Below are 18,966 nucleotides of genomic sequence, written 5' to 3'. Positions count from 1 at the left end.
GGTGCAAGCTTAAATACAACTGCCCAGATGGCTTATCTCAAGCCAGACAAACAAAGACAACTGACTACCTATTTCAACCTGTTGGCAACAAAGGCCCAGTTATCTGCAAGAAAAATTCTGCAGGCTTTGGGTTTCATGGCATCCTGCATTCTACTAATTCCATATGCGAGACTGCATATGAGGGAACTTCAGTGGTACCTAAAAAGTGTTTGGACTCAACATTGCCACAGTCTGGAAACAATAATTACCCTCATTCCCTGCCTGCAACAGGAGTTTTGATGGTGGGCCAAGACTTGTCACCAGAACAAGGGGCAGCCATTCACTTTACCCCAGCCAGGCAAACACTAACAATGGATGCATCAGATTATGCCTGGGGGGGGCCACATGGCAGGAAGGTGTATTCAAGGCACATGGTCAGCAAACCAAATGCATCTACATATCAATCAAAAAGAGATGCTAGCTGTTCAGAATGGCCTGACAGCCTTCAAGGACCTACTTCATCCGGGACAACTACTGATAAAGACAGACAACACCACGGTCATGTGGTATATAAACAAGCAGGGAGGCACTCATTCTTACCCCCTTTGCAGATTAGCCATGACTTTGTGGGACACAGCATTGACTTACCAAGTACATCTGCAGGCACAATTCCTTCCAGGAAAGATAAATACTCTGGCAGACGAACTAAGCAGAAACCTTATGGATCCCCACGAGTGGAAATTGGATCCACAAGTCTTCATTATGATAAGGAAATGGGGAATGCCCGGAGATGGATCTATTTGCCGCTCCTCACAACTACCAACTAAAAAGATTCTGCACAAGGACTTATCACAGACAAGCATGGAAAGTGGACGCCCTATCTTTCAGCTGGAAAAGCTTAGCAGTATATGCCTTTCCTCCACTGCCTCTCCTCCCCAAGGTACTCCTAAAGGTCAGACAAGAGAAGCCAAAGATGATACTGATTGCTCCAGACTGGCCCCGCCAGTACTGGTATCCAATTCTAAGGAACTTGTCTCAATGCCCAGCTTGGACCTTGCCTCAGATACCTCATCTACTATCCCAACAAAACAATCGGATCCTGCACAGCCAGCTAAAGACCTTAAATCTGGCAGCATGGCAGATAATGTAGTCATACAAAATGCGCCCCTCACTAAAGCTGTGATGGATGTCATTTTTGGAGGCCAGAAGGCCTAGTACCAGAAAATCTTACTCTGGAAAATGGAAGAGATTCTGTGCTTGGAACCAGGGACAAGGAATTGACACAGCTGTACCAAATATTCCTCAGATTTTGCAATATTTAACTGAGATGTTGGACAAAGGCCTATCCTTTTCATCAATTAAAATTCATGCCTCTGCCATTTCGGCTCATTACAATACAGAGCCACCAATCTTTTCTCATCCTTTTGTTAAGGCAGTACCTCAGAGGTGCCAAAAGCTTAAGGCCTCCAAGGAGATCACCAATACCTGCATGGGACCTCAGTTATGTCTTGGAAAAACTCACCCTGCCTCCTTTTGAGCCAGCCGCTACAGCTGATATAAAGTTTTTATCTTGGAAAACAGCTCTGCTCCTAGCAATAACTTCTGCAAGATGAGTCTCAGAGCTACAGGCACTCATGGCTGTGGAACCTTTTATCATTTTTTATCCAGACAGGGTTTCTCTGAGGACAAACCCAACATTTATGCCTAAGGTAGTGTCCAGTGTGGCCCTTAACCAAGCTATTCATCTGCTTACTTTTTATCCAAACCCACAGAATAAGGGGGAGGGAATTCTGCATTCTTTGGACATACACAGACAACTACGCTTCTACTTGAGCAGAACCAAAGCTTTCAGAAAGACGGAGTAACTACTAGTGGCATATGCTGCAGGATCACAAGGAAAGGCTATCTCAAAGCAGACTATTTCTAAGTGGATAGGCCACTGCATTCATTTCTGCTATTCACAACATGGCAAGCCAGTGCCTAAGGGCATTAGGCCACATTCAACCAGAGCAGCAGCCACTTCAGCAGCCTTCCTCAGGGGAGTACCAACCAAAGACATTTTAGAGACTGCTACCTGGAGTTCAGTGCACACCTTTACAAAGCACTATCATTTACCACTCTACTCTAAATCCAGGGCAGGCTTTGCCACTGCAGTTCTGCAGGGCCTCATAGCCGCTCCTAATGCTATATTAGCTCCAGCCTCCCAACCATAGCTTTGGGATTCAACCCAAGTGTAATGACTGCAACAGTGAAACACGAAGAACATAGTACAGTTGCGTACACTTACCATAAATGTAGATGTTCGAGTGTATTCACTGTTGCAGTCCCGGTTACCCACCCACCATCCCCCATTTCTTTGCTGGAACCTATGTGGTGTATTTGCTTGTAGATGAAGGTATAATATATTTTGGTGCATGCATGTTTTATTGGCATATTTTTTAGCCTACCCTTTTGGGGGCACCTGACATCTGGGGCAAGAAAAACTGAATAAAATGGCATCGGCTGCATCTTTTATACCCCTGGCACACTGACGTCAGGGAAGAGGCGACAGCAACTGACACCGGACCTAGACTGGAATTCAGGCTGACTGAGGGTAGCCTGCCAGCAGGATAACCCAAGTGTAATGACTGCAACAGTGAATGCACTCGAACATCTACATTTATGGCAAGTGTACACAACTGTACTTTTTACTTGCTCATTAGCTGGATTAACACAGTACATTTCCATGGGTGTTGTGAAATCATCTCAGAAGATGTGCATTTGATGAAATGCCTTGAGCTGTGACTAGTATTTCTGAAAGTTTTATGGTAATGTACTCACACAATTGTTTGTATTTTCCTTGTTGCAGTTTGCTATTTTTAGCAACATAGCTTATGGCATTGTTTAGTAGAGTATGCTAGATTATAGAAAGGTATAGGAAGTCATCTCGCTGTTATCCCAATGTACTGCATAGACTGTCAGGGAACTAATTTAAAGACCTAGGACAGGAATCGGAAAGATCCATGGCATGTAAAGCCTTGAGTCTGCAATACATACTTGGTCCATGGAATGTCTGATGCAATAAAGACCTGAATTGCATGGTGTCCACCTGCATGTGGTAAATCTGTTTTATAGCCTGTCACTTTAATGAGTCTTTTCTTTCACATAGTGGAGTGACAGTTCCAGTACCACCAGTGTCTGTCTGTGGTGCTCATTGGCATATATAGCAACAAAAATCCATGCTGAAGTCTGAACAGCATAGAGCAGATGTACTGTGACAATGGTAAGTACTTACCTGTAGTAACTCTCAATGGAGCTAAAGTGTTGCACAATAACACAGTTTGCATAAGCAGACATGTTACTGAAGCTACGAAGCACTACCAGACAGACGTAAATCCCAAAGGGCAATGATGTGTATTCCATATAACATGTTCAGAAATACTTCTTTGGCCACTTCGTTTAGTGGAATGCACAGCCCAGCTTGGTATTCCGATCATAATGAAGCATATCCTCCTCAATCTGTAGCAAGGTGTGAAATTCAGTAAAGACGGCTCATTTACATTAGTCATTTTGATATGCCTATGTACCACTAAAATTTGCATTTGTTAGGAGACTGCACACCATCAGGGTATTGCAAGTCATGTGTAACCATGGAAAATGTAAGCAGAGCCTTGTTGTATGATGATTGGAGTGCACGTCAAGTTAGAGTAAGGGGAAAATTTTTCTTTGAGATATTGCAAGCAGATAAGTGTACATTTATACCGGTTTATTATGTATATCCCATGTAATATTTTGTATTCTACAACAACCCCCCATTAATATTCCAAAACGTGCACACTGATTGGTCAGCGTGCATGTTGTAAATCAGACTTATACTAATGGAATAAGGTTCGGTCGCCCGGACTTTTTCCATTAGTATAAGTCTTTTTTTTTTTTTTTTTTTTACAGCAATGGAGAACGCAAGATCTCTGTTGCTTTTTAGACACTGTCTCGCTATGTTAAAGGAGTTTAACATAGCGAGACAGCGTTAAAAAAAGTAATGGAGATCTTCCTTTCTCCGTTGCTTTTTTAAAGCTGTCTCGCTATGTTAAATGGATTTAACATAGCGTTTCAGCTTTAAAAAAAGCAATGGAGATTCTCCGTTGCTTTTTTTAAAGCTATCTCACTATGTTAAACTCCTTTAACATACCGAGACACTTTGTAAAAAGCAACAGAGGTCTTGCTTTCTCCGTTGCTTCCATCCACAACTCTGATGTACTGAGTAAGCATACACATGCGCAGTACATCAGAACTGCCGCAGAATACCAGACCGCTGCGGAAGGGCAGCAAGGAGGAGGCATTACACAATGCCATTATATAAGAAAAGTAATTTTTTTTTCTTAAATAATGTCATTGTATAATAGCAATAACCCACTTCTGGGTGTGGGTAATGCTGGATTTACCCACTGTTGTCTTTGTTTGGCCACTCTGGCTTCGCCCTCATGACCAGACCACACCAACTGTAGGTAAATTCAGCATTACCCACACCCAGGCGTGGGTTATTGCTATAACATTATACAGATGTTTGTTTTAAAGTGATCACTTGTACTGTTTAAGAAAATGTCTACATTTAGGATACATTTGTGCCATATTGGGCCACTTGATATTAGATGGACATGAAATAGTATGGAACTGCCCTAGTCAGGACTTTCAACATTAATAGTTGCCCTGATTGTCAGAGCAGTAATACCATGTGAACAACAGGGCCTGTTCCATCCTGGGGTGTCCATAAGGCATGCACCACATGCTATTGTTTTCACCTCATTTGCATATTCTGTCATGCATCAGTGGAGTATGTGTTGTGCAATAGCATAGAGGCTGTGGAGAACAGAAAAGCCCATTTCTTTGACTTGCGAGTACCTTTTGTAATTTTCCACTCGCATGCATTCCATTCACTGGTTGTGTGTGTGTGTGTGTGTGTGTGTGTGTGTGTGTGTGTGTGTGTGTGTGTGTAAAATACATATTCACCTGGTTGGAAGACAAAATAACAGAAAATGTGAAACCATGCCGGTAGATGGAACATATCAACAGATTTTTTTTTTTTTTTTCCAGTGCAGTCAGCAAGTATAGGGGACTTTAAGGACAATAGACTTGAGGGCAGCCACGGTGGTGCAGCGGTTAGCGTTGCCGCCTCACAGCAAGTGGTTCTCCGGTTCGATTCTTGGCTGGGGTGCCTTCTGTGCGGAGTCTGCATGTCCTCCCTGTGGTCACGTGGGTTTCCTCCGGATGCTCCCGTTTCCTCCCACATCCCAAAGACATGCAGTAGGTGGATTGGACACTCTAAATTGGCCCTAGGTGTGTGTGTGAGTGTGTGTGCCTTCTGTGGAAGGTTGGGCACCGGGCTGGCAACTCGACACTGTAAAACCCCACTGCCAATCATGAGCGGACAGATGATCCGCTGTGGCGACCCCTAACCGGGAAAAGCTGAAAGAAGAAGAAGACTTGAGGTGAAATGCAGACTTCAGAGTAATGAATTAAAGCAAATGTTTTTGGTAACTGTTGCGTTTGCAGATGTCATTTGCAAGTAGTTTTTTTAAAGTACTGTTAACTGATGGTTACTGTATTAATATTTAATAGTAAGCAGCCCATGTGAAATGTTTGAGAAAAGTAGTGAGTTGCTGTTATAAGGTGCTATCAGCATGGTTGTCACTTTATCGTACTTTGATAACAAAGACTGAAGAAACCAAGAAAAGGCCAAGTCTTGTTTTTTTTTTTCCCCTGGATCCAACCCAGCAAACTGTTTCTTGTGTAACAAAGAAAGACCGAGACTGAAACTGTAGCTGAATTTGTAATCAAGGTGATTGGGCAGCAGATGTTTGTTTGACCCAGACTTAATTAAAGCTGTGTTTCTATGTTGCATCCATAAGTACAGGTTGGGTCTTCCATTCCATTCTGTGTGTTGCAGAAGCTTTACACTATGCAGTATGTCTAAAAAAGTAGAATAAAAAAAAAACTTTGTGTTCATCAGCAGAAATGGGCAAAAGACTTAACATTTTCAGTGTAGTTTCTGTGATTAAACCTGGAGGGAAAGGCTATTGTCATTGCATAAAAAGTATCATTTGTATTTCACCCTTTAGGTACCAGTGACTGCATGTTCCCTAAAGAGGACACTACTTCCTAACCAAGATTTGAGAAGGGTGGACCATGAATCACTTGTGTCTTGAAGGAGGAAGACCACTTGATGGCATTACATTCCCTCAAGCTTTTAAACCAGCAGCACCTAGACGGTGCACTTTATGACCACATTGTCAGACCTCCAGGTATGCATTTAATGGGATTGATGTGGCATAACCCTGTACTGCACTAATTAAACATCTTGCCAGCCAAAGATAGGTAGGCATTAGTCCTATCTGATTGCTTATTTTATGTTGCTTGTGATGATCTGAGTATATGAAATGAAAAAGAATCTGGTAGTAGTTGAGCTGCATAGTACACATAAGATGAAGCCCTGATAATAACATAAATAACTGGTTCAGTTAATGACCAAGGCATGTTTCTTGTGTAAAATAACTGAAGAATATATAGCTCTTTTATTAAGACAAGACCTCTTTGAATAAACAAAGATGATGTAGATAGAATTACAAAAGCTTTCTGGACAGAATTATAGGTGCCATATAAAGAAAGAAATACTCTTTGTATGTGCTGGCCGAGTTCATTGTGTTGAATTACTTGTGGACCTTGCATTATTGCACTGGCAGCAGCTGCATGTATGAAATATGTTCAGATTATTCATTATTGCCAGCAGTTTCTGCTCTTCATCACATTGTGAGGTTATCCTGTGCTAAAAATAATTATTTTTTTTTGTTTCGTTTTTGTTTTTTAATTCTTTTTGGGTAACCATTTGAAATACTGAGACCTATTAGACTGAGTCCTGAAACAACAAAACTGAATGGCCAAAAAAGCAGACTTGCATATACCAATTCCAAGACTGCCATTTCCTTGAATAGTCCCTTTTCTTTGAAGTATGGCATTCTTAGAGTTTCTGTGTATATGTGTGGAAGGTGTAGGCCCCCCCTGCAAACAAAGTTTAAAGGAGAAGAACGATGTTCGATATTTGCTCTTCTGCTAGATTTTCAGTGCTTTTTTTAGTGCGCCGGCACTCGTCATTTTGAGTGCCAGCATTTTCAAGTGGGACCGTAGTATTGTTACTATTTCATCTACAGCATGTAATTATTTGTTCACAAAAGTCTTTGTTGTCATAATCAAACAACTTTGTACTCTTCAGTTGTGCTTGACTGGTTTTGTCATGTTGAGTTACTTGTGGACCTTGCATTGTCCTTGATGGTCGCATGTTCATGCATCAGGTTTGTTGGCCCAGGTGCTGAAGGAACCAGCAACAGGGCAGGAGTATTGACAAGGCCGGTCCTGCTCATTTCTTGAAGAGGCATGGAGGGATATGGTTATCCAGGAATCATAATGAGAGGTTTTTACTGCCCTGTAAAATGGGAAGACATGTGAGGGATATGCCATCGGGAAAGTAGAGTTAGTTCTCAGAGAGATCCATTGCATGCCATATCATAATGTAACCCAGCATATCAAAGGGAAAATGAGGCTAAAAAATGACTACCTCACTCAGCTCAGCCAGCCACAGTATGCTGACCCTTTGCTTGCCCAGTCCACCCCTCTCATTTCTGAGGCATCCAAGCTCAATTAGCCAAAAGGCTATTTTCTTCTAGACAGGGAATACCCATCAGGTGAAGGGACATATCAGTACATGCCCCTGTACCATCAGGATGGAGCTGTGGGACAGTCAGAGGGCTTGAATTCGTCTGTGGTCAACCTTATTCAGAACAGCTACTAGATGAAAATGGAAGCTTTAGGCATGTACCTCAGTGTTTAGGTGGGAGAACACCAGCCCTGTACTAAAATTATCTTGTATAACCTTAGTGAAACTAAATTATTAGATGTGCTGATGTTGTCTTGATGTGTATTAATAGAAAGACAAATACATACCTGTGCTATGGTCTGCATGTTATCATTTTTCTCTCTGCCCTCACTAAATTCATATTTTTTCCTTTCTTTTCTTTTCAGGTGTGCATGTCCACATATGCACAAGCAGTAGCTCAAGATTTTCTTGTTCTCCTCTTTGGACTACTTCGCACACATTCCAGTCCCACAGAGAGATACCAGCTTATGTGTTGCATTTAAGAAGATGTGTATTTAATGCATCTGTGCCACCAAGTGGAATTGGCTATCAGCACATAATTGTTATAAGAAGGACCCTATGTTTACTGCACCCGTTTCCCAGAGGATGCACTGTAGTCTGTAAATGTATTCACTGAAATCTTTCCAGGATCTGTAACACTAGTGTGAAGCCAGCATAACTGATGCTTAGCATCTGGATGGTCCAAGGCAGCAAAAAGGAGCATTTATGGGTTAGTAGTATCAACACTAGAAGAGTCCATGATCCCTACATCACTACAGCAGAGAGGAGTCTATGGTCAGGTCAGACGTTCCGCATCTCAAACACTGGTTCACTTCTTCAGTCTTCTATGAGGGGTATTAGGAACGTGTGTGTTGACAGTACAACTGTTTGAGTAACTGTGGGACAGATGTTTGAAGTCTTTAATTTTCTTAAATTATTTTGAAGAAAAAGGATCACTTAAAGGAAAGGTGTGGTGTCTGACAAACAGTTGTAAAACTTTGCCATGGCAAACATGAGACAAACAGTGCGGAATGCCATAAATTATGGAGGAGGGCAGCTGAAGAAATGCTGTTCCTATGAAACCTTGAAGAAATGTCTACCTATCCTGCAGTGGTTGCCTGAGTATTCCTTCCAGTGGCTACAACTTGACTTTATAGCAGGACTTACTGTGGGGCTAACAGTGGTCCCCCAGTCCTTGGCTTATGCCGATGTTGCTGGGCTGCCTGTCCAAGTAAGTGATGTTTGTATGTGATGTTACAGTTTAGTGATCAGCTGAGGTACAGTAACTCCTTCCTTGTGTTGTTTTCCTTTGTACAGGTAAGTTTCTTATTCAAGGTTCGCAATAAGTGCTGTAAGTTTTCTCTAGTTTTATTTAGCATTGTTTGTTTCTCAAGCTAATGCTGTAACCACTGGCCGAATGTGCTTCTCAAACTTCCAGTGAAAAAAATAGTTTATATTTATGTTCAGATTATAAAATCTAACTAGATAGGACCGCACTTGTATAATGACCTGTTTTTGAGGTATATGAGCTGATTTGGTCGAACAATGTAATACTGTTTTGCTGGTGCGTCCTCATAAAGGCATTATCTGCTCATGGCAGAACTGAAAAAAATGGTAAATGAGAGCATGCTACTTGATATGTAGAAGCACTGCCTGGTATTATCCTTATGTCCAGTGCATAATAACACCATGGGGTTTCTCTCCCTTCACAGCTGTAGGTCAGTATTGCATGCTTTCCCCATTTAAGATTTTTTTTTTTTTTTTTGTGAAATAGTACATCCTCGTGTCTTAAGTTGTTTTTACTTCGTGTACGACATTGGAGATACTGCATCTCTAGGCTGCCCCCTCCCAGGAAAAAAAAAAAAAAAAAAGAACAGTGCTGTTTGCATGTCTGTGTAGGTTTATGAGACTTCTGTGTAACATGATTGTCTAGCCACTGACACCTTATCTCATAGGTTCATAGGTGTATACTAGGCTAACGACCACTAGAGCTTTTAAAAGCCTGTCCGTGCAGCCCAAATGTGACCCACAAATTTGATTTAGATTTGATTTTTATAAGAGGTGATTTGCTGACTGCCTCTATCCATCAGAGACATAGGAGCCAGACTAGGGGTGAATTTCCGATAACCCATCCATTGGTCTAAGTTGTACTTAAATAGGGATGTGGAGGAACTCTGCTTCATATGGATGGGGAACCTGTTCCAGAGAATGTAAGTTCTCTAAGAAGTATATCTGTCTCTCTACTCATCCATGCATGTATCCATCCACAACCCCATTTACCCATTTTTGCACATGGGGTCAGGGTGCATTTTCAACAGTGACAATCATCTAAGGCCAAGGTTTACACCACTGGTGGCTACCCTGTAATGGTAGTTCTTGCACACCACACTCACACTCATACCTATGACCAGTTGAGTGTGTCCAATCCACCTACTGCATGTCTTTGGAATGTGGGAGGAAACTGGAACATTCAGAGGAAACCCAGGCAAATACAGTACAGGAAGATACAGAGACTCCACACAGGAGGCACCACAGCCGAGAATTGAACCAGGGAACCTATTGTTGTGAGATGACAAGACTGTCTGCTGTGCCACTGTGCCACCCTATCATGTCCTATTTATGTTGTAAGCAAAATTTAGGCCTTTTAATGTAGTAGTTCTGATACTGTTTGTTTTGCAGATGTGCAAAAGAGCCCTCAAAACTGGCTCCATGGATGTATTATATGCCAGGCAAAGATCTCCTCTCAGAAGTCTGTTTGATACCAAGTAAAGAGACTGGGCTTTGAGGCAGTCAGTGTAGGAGATTGTATTTACTCCCTATAACTCCCTATATTCTTTTTGTAAGGATCTTTTGTGGACGTTCTATTTGCAGGCAGAGTACAGTGGTATGAGACAACTCTGGACCTAGGTGCCATGCCCTTGCTTATAAGCTGAGCGACATAGCAAGATTTTCTTATTACCTTGGACACATGTTGGTATAAGGCTAGGTTACTGTCTACATAAGTTCCTAGATCCTGACTAGTGAATCAACTTTTCAGGATGTTTTATTGATGACATAGTTACCCAAAGTGGCATACTTCCAAAAAGGTACTATAATGCATTTCTTGGTGCAGAGTTTTAAACAATGGCTTTGGCACTGTATTAAACATTCCTGAAGGGTGTTCTCATCTTGGGGGATTCATTGACTGCTCCCGTTTTGCAGTCATCTGCAAATGTGGTTAGCCAGATGCCTTTGACATTGGCTTTGAAATCTGAGAAGTAGATGCCAAAGAAGAGTAGGCCTAGCACAATGCCCTAAAGGGGACTCCACTGGTGATTGACCTCTTTGTGGAGGTGACCTCACTGATTCTAAACTACTGGGTCCTATCAGTGAGCCAGCAAGCTATCCAGCATGTTGTAAAGGGGTTTATACCTAGTTCTGTAAGTCTGTTGACAATGCCTGAGTGGGGTATTGTATCAAATGCCTTAGCCAGATCTGGTGGGCAGTATGCATAGTTTTACCCCTCATCCATTGCTTTAATGACCTTTTCAAAGAAGTCCACCAGATTCAGTAAGCATGACCCTCCTTTGATAAAGCCAAACTGGGATGGATCTGGTGTCTTGAGGTCTCCTGTGTCTATGCTGATTATTTCCATGATAATTTTACCATGACTTTTCAAATAAGACTAGTCAGACTAATGGGTCTGTAGTTTCCAGGATCTGTTGAAGGTCCTCAGTTATGAAGGTGGATGATTGCTGCAGTCCTCCATTCACCTGGCACAAAGGCTATTTTCAGACTGTAGTTAAATAATGACTCCAGGGGTCCTGATAGGTCATATTTTAGACTATTCAGGAAGTATCCTGGGATGTTATCAAGGCCTATTGGGGGCCATGTTCTCGGCTTTAGTGAGTGCAGTCAGTACATGCTCCCTAGTTATAATTGGAGGGGCTGTGTTTGAGGGTATTATTAGGGGGATTGTTGTGGGAGGGGGGAGTAAAGTTAAAACTGAATTTGTCTGCTAAAAGGTTAACTATCGCCAGGCTCTGTGAATGTGGCACCATTAACTACCAGTTCAGCACATTGCTGTGTGCTGACCTTGAGGTTTCTGACATAGCTGTAGAAGGCCTTACGGTTATCTTTCACCTGGAAGGATATCTTAACCTCAAAGTTGGCTTTGCTTGACCAAAGTAGCCCTCTTAATTATCTGTTTACTTTGATGAGAGAGTTTTATCTTTATGGGAATTACCCTTACGGATTTTTGCCATAATTTCTTTTCCTTTTGTTGTTTATCCTGTTTAATTTGGGATGCCACCAGGGCAGTTTGCTTCCGGGGCTTGTTCTGAGCTTACTTCTGGTAGGTACAGCAGCCTCTATGCAGCCATTGACATGGTTGTACAGATTTTCTGAGAGCAATTCCACATAGGCTGTTGTGTTCTGAAGTTTGGAGGGCATTGAATTTTGACAAACCCTCACTTAATAACAGGTAATTTGCCTTGGAATACTTCCTAACTGTTACTGGTTTTAATGGGATTACAGAGATGATTTTGATTTCAAAGGACACAGTTTTATAGTCAGACCTTACCAGAGAGGGCAGGACATTGGGGTAGGTGTATAGTTCTGCAATATTTGCGAGCACAGGGTTCAATATTTTGGAGTCTCTAGTGAGCCTATTCACTATTTGATTAAAGGTGTTTGTTTTTATGAAGTCCAGGAATCTCTGTGCCTGTAGATTTGAAGCCATGTAGGATTCCCAATCTACAGAGGAATAATTAAAGTGTTATATGAATAGGATGTTAGGTTGGATGCAAGTGTCTCCAGTTGGTCCAGGTATGCATTATGAGGTTTTTAGTGCATGGAGGGTAACCTATAGCTGGCAGGGATATGGTACAGAATGTTGTTTATGGTGAGCTGCAGGTGGAGGAACCCCAGCATGTCATCCTCTTTGACTACCCTATTGATATGCTTGTTATGGATGTATATTCAGACACCTCCACCTTTAGCCCTGTCTGTGCAGCTACTGGTGTAAATGTGTGGGAGGCACTGAAAACTTGCACCGACAGGGCATACTCTGCCACTTTAAACCACATCTTGGTAACTGAGAATATAGGCATCTGTAGAAGTGTGAGGAGGGCTTGGAGGAAGTGTAGTTTTTGTTTTAGGCCCTTGACATTGAGCAGGAATGCCTTGAGGTTCTGTTAAGTTGATTTTGCTATGTCATTGGGTTTGTCAATTTGGCATTGCCTAAAAAAGACACTGTGGTCGCGGACAAAGCCTTAGCCAGTATTTGAAAGCCTAGAGTAGAAAGACGGCAGAAATTTACCAGTAATCCTGCTTATGGAAAAAATGCAGTAATAAATTAAGGCACAACTCTGGTGGTAGAATACAATTTTGCTGCAGTTGTGAAACTACAAGACTTTGGCGCAACAGGGTTTAAAATACAAACAGATGGCTTTTACAAGTAATTCTACTTGTGGAAGTAGAAGAGCTGAATAATGTACAAGCATAATCCTCCCACAACTGCTAATTAAAATACAAGACTAAGGTCAAAGAACAATCTAAAAAATGCAATCAGATGGAACAGAGCAGAAAAGTACATAGTAGCAGTATCAGCAAACAAGTTACTGTAAGTGCATTTAAATATTTAAGCAGAATTTAAATAATTAAAATAATTCTCTTTCTTTTTTTTTTTGGAAAAGCAAGTTACTCACAGATGTCATACTGTTCTCATGTTGCAGTATTCTCACATGTTGGATCCTCCGCCTCAGGCAACCCGAATATCTGGCTCATATACAAAAGCTTAGCCTGGCTGCTGTAAGTTGCATGGGACGTCACATGCTGGGACCATAAGCCATGGGCCATAAATGTGACGTCCACATGCACAGACCCCAGAACTTCTCTGCCACAGTTGAACATCAGCTTGCTTGTTCAGCGCTCCGCTTGTAACTATGATTAAAGATAAGTATCCCGTTGGGGAATCTCTTCTTAAATTTTTTGCTAAGCTTAGGTTGCTGTTTAAATATTTCTTAGCTGATTCCGTCCATGTCATCTAGGAAGGGAAAATTGTAAGTGTGGTTGACAAATCCCATTCAAAGGCAGTCACAACTGCTTGTTTTGCTTAGGGTCATCCCACGACTTTAAAGCATGTACGATTTGCCAGTCATTTGTTCCTAAAACACTGTGCAGCCATCTTGCAGCCCTTAATCTCTGTGTAGAAAACCAACATCTGAAACGCCTAGCCTTCTGTATGGAACCGGAATAGGCCATTGCGGCAGAGCCACCTAAGAAGGCGGCCAAGGTATCTAGGCCCATCACTGCGCATCTGAGTACAGATGTCCTGCCAGCTTCCAGTCTAGGTGCTGAGGAATGTCTGATAGACCTGGCAACTTTGTTGTTTTGGAAGCTGCTCTTGTTTCTTCAGCCTGCACATCCGCGTAGGTATCTGCTACATCGATCTCCAGTGTCTGGGGGAACCAGGCTCGCCCGATCGGCCACTGTTACTGTCACTCTCCAAGGAAGGCACTCCTACTCCAGGCCTGACGTTGCATCCCAGGCCTTTGCATACTCGGCCAGGACCAAAGATGCCTTCCTTCAAGAGGAAGCAGAAGACAAAGCATACATCTTCCCCAGCAGAAGATCCAGCCAGACTGGCAGGCATTCTCTCAGTCTCTTTTTCAGGCCTTTGTGGCCCTGAGGCACACTGCTTCACAAACAGCTGCCCTTCCAGCTTTAAGTCCCTGGCCTGCCTCTACTGGCCCTCTAACATGTTCTCATACTCGAGGAAGACTCCTTCCTCCTTTTCTGATGATTCCCTCTCCTACACCTCACAGTTGGCTCTCCGGATGAGGATTCCTTGGAAGGGGATTCTCCTCCTGAGGACGTTACCTTTGGGAAGACCATCTCCAAAATAAGGGAATATTTTAAATGGGACTCTACTCAAACGACTGAGGTGCAGAAGAGATATTTTGAACTTCTGCAGATGGAGTCCCCCTCTCCCTCTACTTTCCCTCCTGTAATACCAGCATACTTAGATGCCTGTGCCTCTGCTTCCCAGACCTCATAATCACAGCCACCATCGCCAGAAAGACCAGGCAGGTTCTGTAAGCTGCCTGACTATTTCAGATTTCTTATTAAACCTCCTATGGCTGACCCAGCTGTGATTGCTTTCTCAGTTGGCAAACAATCTAGGCAGTTGCCCTCTTTTTCCTTACTGCCATCAGATAAAGACAGCAAGGTGATGGACTTATTAGGAAAGATCTACACTTCCTCAGTCCTGGCCTTTAGGGCCATCACTTACCAGACACATATAGGTTCATAGGTGTGTACTAGGCTAATGGCCCTGGAGCCTTTACAAGCCTAGCCCAAAAGATTACCCTGGTATCGTGCCACCCGGGATTCACAGTACAATCTTGAAATACTGAAATGTCAAATTTCAGTATTTCGAGACCGAATAGTCGAAAAACCACATACACGAAAACCCACAATCGCGACCATTCACACACAAACCAGGACATAATCACACACATGCATACACCTACCTATCTAAACAAACATAACAACACACACAAACACACTTAACCCCTGCGCCCCCCCCCCCCCACTTACATATTCTAACTCCGAGGTCACACAAACACCACTGCACACACTAAAATCCGTACCTATTATCCTCAAACACACAACACTTACCTGAAACTCCAGATAAATCCACAAACCACACCACACATCATGAACGCGACACCACGATAGCGGCAAAATTGACATTTGCGGATTCGGCATAGTGTAGTTTTGGTTAACTGCACTTTCCAATATTCAGTCTCGACGTACTGAATTTCAACATTTCAGTACGTCGAGATTGTCTAGTGTATCTGCCACCCGACCTTAGTTCCCACTGCCTCTGTCAATTAGAGCCACTGGAGTGATCCCTGGGGTGAATTTTTGTATTTCCCATCCACTCATCAAGATTTCTGTTAGAAGGCCAATGAGGTGCTCTGACGTGTATGGGAAGTCTGTTCCATAGCATGGGCAGTCTCTGGGTAAAGTATGCCTTGGACCTTTTCTCCCAGGCCTCATATCTGCTCTCCTGTATGCCTGAATCTCCAACTAAACCTTAGATTGCCTCAAAACTATCCTTAGCAGCACAAGTTCCTAGGCATTCAGTCAAATGTAGCTACGATGCTGCAGAAGCATCAACTAGGTCAGCTGCATCTGCTTCAGTTCTACGTAGGTACTCCTGGCTAAGGCTACATCCTCTGCCAGACTATTTCAAAAATAAAATTACGGATGCCCCTCTTGACAACAAGTTCCTTTTTGCTAAGCAGTATGCCAAACCTTTTAAAAATCTGCAAGAGAAAAGCAAGGAACTGCAGGATCTTAAGCATCTTTTTGTATCCCAGTCCCTAAGTTCCATAGGAACTACCCAGTCAATTCAAGCTTTGTCAGAAAGGCATCCACACCCCTTTCCTCCAAGCCAAGGAAAGGTGCCAGGAGATCTTCTTCCTCTAGGACTAGCTCCTCTCACACTACCCCTAGACCACCCTAACAATGTGTGACTAGCTAAACACCCTATATCATTTCCCCCTTTCTGCCCGCCTCTCTCGCTGTCTCCCCCTGTGACAACAAATCACCACAAACTGGGTTCTTTCATCTGTAGCAAAAGGGTATTTTCAGGTCATTTAGGATTTACTCTTTCAAGGACCTGTAGAGAGGGTCCCTCCAGGACAAGAAGGTAAAGGTTTTTATTCCAGGCTCTTCCTGGTCCCCCCAAAAAAGTGGCCCATGGAGACCCATCCTGGACCTGTCTCTTCTAAATCCCTTTCCTGCATGTACCTTCCTTCCACATGCAATCCCTTCAAACCTTTCTTCCACTTTTGACACCCATTGCCTTCCTGGCCACTTTGGACCTGAAGGAGGCATAACTTCTCATCCCCATCCACCCAGACTTCTGCAAGTTCCTGCATTTTTGCTGTGCCATCCTCACATTATCAGTTTACTGCCTTGCCCTTTGGCTTATCTACAGCACCAAGGGTACTTACAAAGAGTCTAGCCCCAGTAGCAGCCTTCTGCAGAACAAAAGGCATACAGATCTTCTCATACTTGAACGACCTTCATCAGGCAGAAGAAGAAAGTCTACAGAGACACCTCCAATTCACCATTTCCCTCCTAGGAAGTCTGGGTTTCACAGTCAATCTACTCAAGTCCTCCCTTGCACCATCCCAAGACAAAATTTTCTTAGGTTGCAGAATAAAGACTGATGTCATGAAGGTCTTTCTCCCACCAGCAAAGGTCATTTCTCTGACCACTTTCTTTCAGAATTTACTCCTACTCAACTGCATTTCTGACGGGGAATTTTTTTCACCCACTAGGTCTGATGGCAGCCACTCTCCCCATGCTGCCCTTTGCTAGACTACACATGAGGAAGTTCCAGTGGTACTTGAAGAATGTCTGGTGCCAACACGAACACCCCCTTAGACTTTCAGGTGCCCTTCCTCCCCTGCCTGAAAAAACAAATAAGGTGGTGGATTCAGCAAATTCACCTGAATCCAGGAATACCTTTACAGCCCTTCAATCCAGTTCAAAGCATGAACAGATGACTCTGATCTAGGATGGGGAGCCACTATGAATGGACTCAAGGTACACGTTCAATGGGAGCCTGCCCTTCAGAAAAAAAACACATCAATATATGGGAAATGACTGCACTTTTCCTAGCTGAAGGCATTCCTCCACCTCTTACATTCAGGTCCCCTCCAAGTCTTCACAGACAACACCACAGTGCTGTGGTACATCAACAAGCAGGGTGGGACCAGGTCTTTCTTATTCTGCAGACTAGCATACAAGAATGGGAGTTGGCCACTCTGTCCAAGGTAACACTACAAGCAGTGTACATCCCCTCACAGGACAACAATCAGGCAAACGACCTCAGCAGGTCAGTGTCCCTAAATCATGAATGGATGTTGCACAGAGATGTCTTTCTAGATACAGTCCACCAGAGGGCACACCTCAGATCTGTTTGCCTCCTCCCAGAACAGACAATTACAGCTATAGGATCATAGGTAGGTACTAGGCTATCGGCCCAAGGGCCTACATAAGCCTAGGCAACAAGGTTCCCTGGCTTACGCCACCCAAGAAAGTTATTTTCCTGTGCCACTGTCGAGCAGAGGCACAGAAGTGATCACCGGGGTATATTTCATATTTCCCATCTACTCATCACGATTCTTCTTGAAGAGTGCTAATGAAGAACTTTGCTTGGCATAGATGGGTAGCCTGTTTCAGAGTATGGGAAGTCTCTGGGACAGGAATCTATCCCTCCAGCATGTCCTGTTTGTTGTGGTGACAAGGTTTAGGTCCCTAGAGGGTGTAGCTCGGAGGGATTGGGATTTCTTTAGGTGTAGCATGTCCAACAGCTCTGGATTTGACATTGCTTTATATGTTAGGCAGAGATCACCTTGGAGTAGGCGATATGCTACAGAGTAAAGCTGGAGTTTTTTGAGGCGGTCAGTGTAGGACATTTGTTTGAGGCCAGTAATCCTCTTTGTGAGGTACTTCTGTGGCCTTTCCAGCTGCTGCAGATGTCTTGTGAGGTACATTCCAAAAGGGGCGTTGTACTCTATAATGGGTCTAATGAGTGTCGAGTAGAGGGGAACAATGACCTCTTTTTTTCCTGGATGATAACCCTTTTATGATGAGTGATGCCACGTAGAAGGACTTCCTGACTACTGTGGTGATGTGACTATCAAAGGAGACACTACTGTCCACCTGGGTCCCAAGGTCTCTTATCACACATTTGGTGTTAAGTAGATTGCTGCCTATGTGGTAGTTCATGGGTACAGAGTTTTTACCAAAAGGGATGACACTGCACTTTTTGGCATTGAGCTTCAGGCCATGGCTCTGACCCCAGGCATCTGTCTCAGCGAGGCCCTTCTGTAGGATGTCCACATCATTTGGGGACTTGACTATGGCTCCTAGTTTGCAGTCATCTGTGAACTTCGTTAGCCAGAGGCCTTCTGTGTTAGCCTGTACTTCACAGAAGTAGATACCAAACAGGAGAGGTCCCAGGATGGAACCCTGTGGTACTCCACTTGTCACTGCTTTGAGGTCAGATTTGGAGTCTGCAACATTTACAGTATGGGTTCTGTTAGTGAGCTAGTTGGCAACCCATCTTGTGACGTAGGGATTTATACCTAGTTTAGTGAGTTTAGCTATAATTCCAGAATGGGGGATGGTGTCAAACCTTGGCGAGGTCAAGATAGGCTGTGTGAACCACCTTATCCTCATATATGGCTTTAGTGACTGCCTCAAAGAAGTCGATCAGGTTCAGGAGGCATGATCTGCCTTTCACAAACCCGAACTGG

At 43.3% G+C, this 18,966-nt stretch overlaps 1 protein-coding gene across 3 annotated transcripts in view; it reads left to right on the top strand.

Moving 5' to 3' along the window:
* The window catches only part of SLC26A11 (solute carrier family 26 member 11), a 1,037,522-nt gene that overhangs the window by 201,769 nt on the left and 816,787 nt on the right, over window positions 1-18,966 (top strand). For 2 of the 3 annotated variants that reach the window (XM_044068078.1, XM_044068079.1), the window contains exons 2-3: window positions 6,075-6,257; window positions 8,029-8,873. In XM_044068078.1, coding sequence (XP_043924013.1) covers window positions 8,646-8,873 — 228 coding nt within the window. In that variant the 5' untranslated portion in view covers window positions 6,075-6,257; window positions 8,029-8,645. The remainder of the gene's footprint in view (window positions 1-6,074; window positions 6,258-8,028; window positions 8,874-18,966) is intronic. The other variant, XM_044068080.1, reaches the window with a different exon arrangement.

The sequence above is a fragment of the Protopterus annectens genome, chromosome 4.part0 (genome assembly GCF_019279795.1).
Source record: "Protopterus annectens isolate FY-2018-M chromosome 4.part0, PAN1.0, whole genome shotgun sequence".
NCBI classification, from domain to species: Eukaryota; Metazoa; Chordata; order Ceratodontiformes; family Protopteridae; genus Protopterus; species Protopterus annectens.
This window is presented reverse-complemented; position numbering and strand designations above follow the sequence as displayed.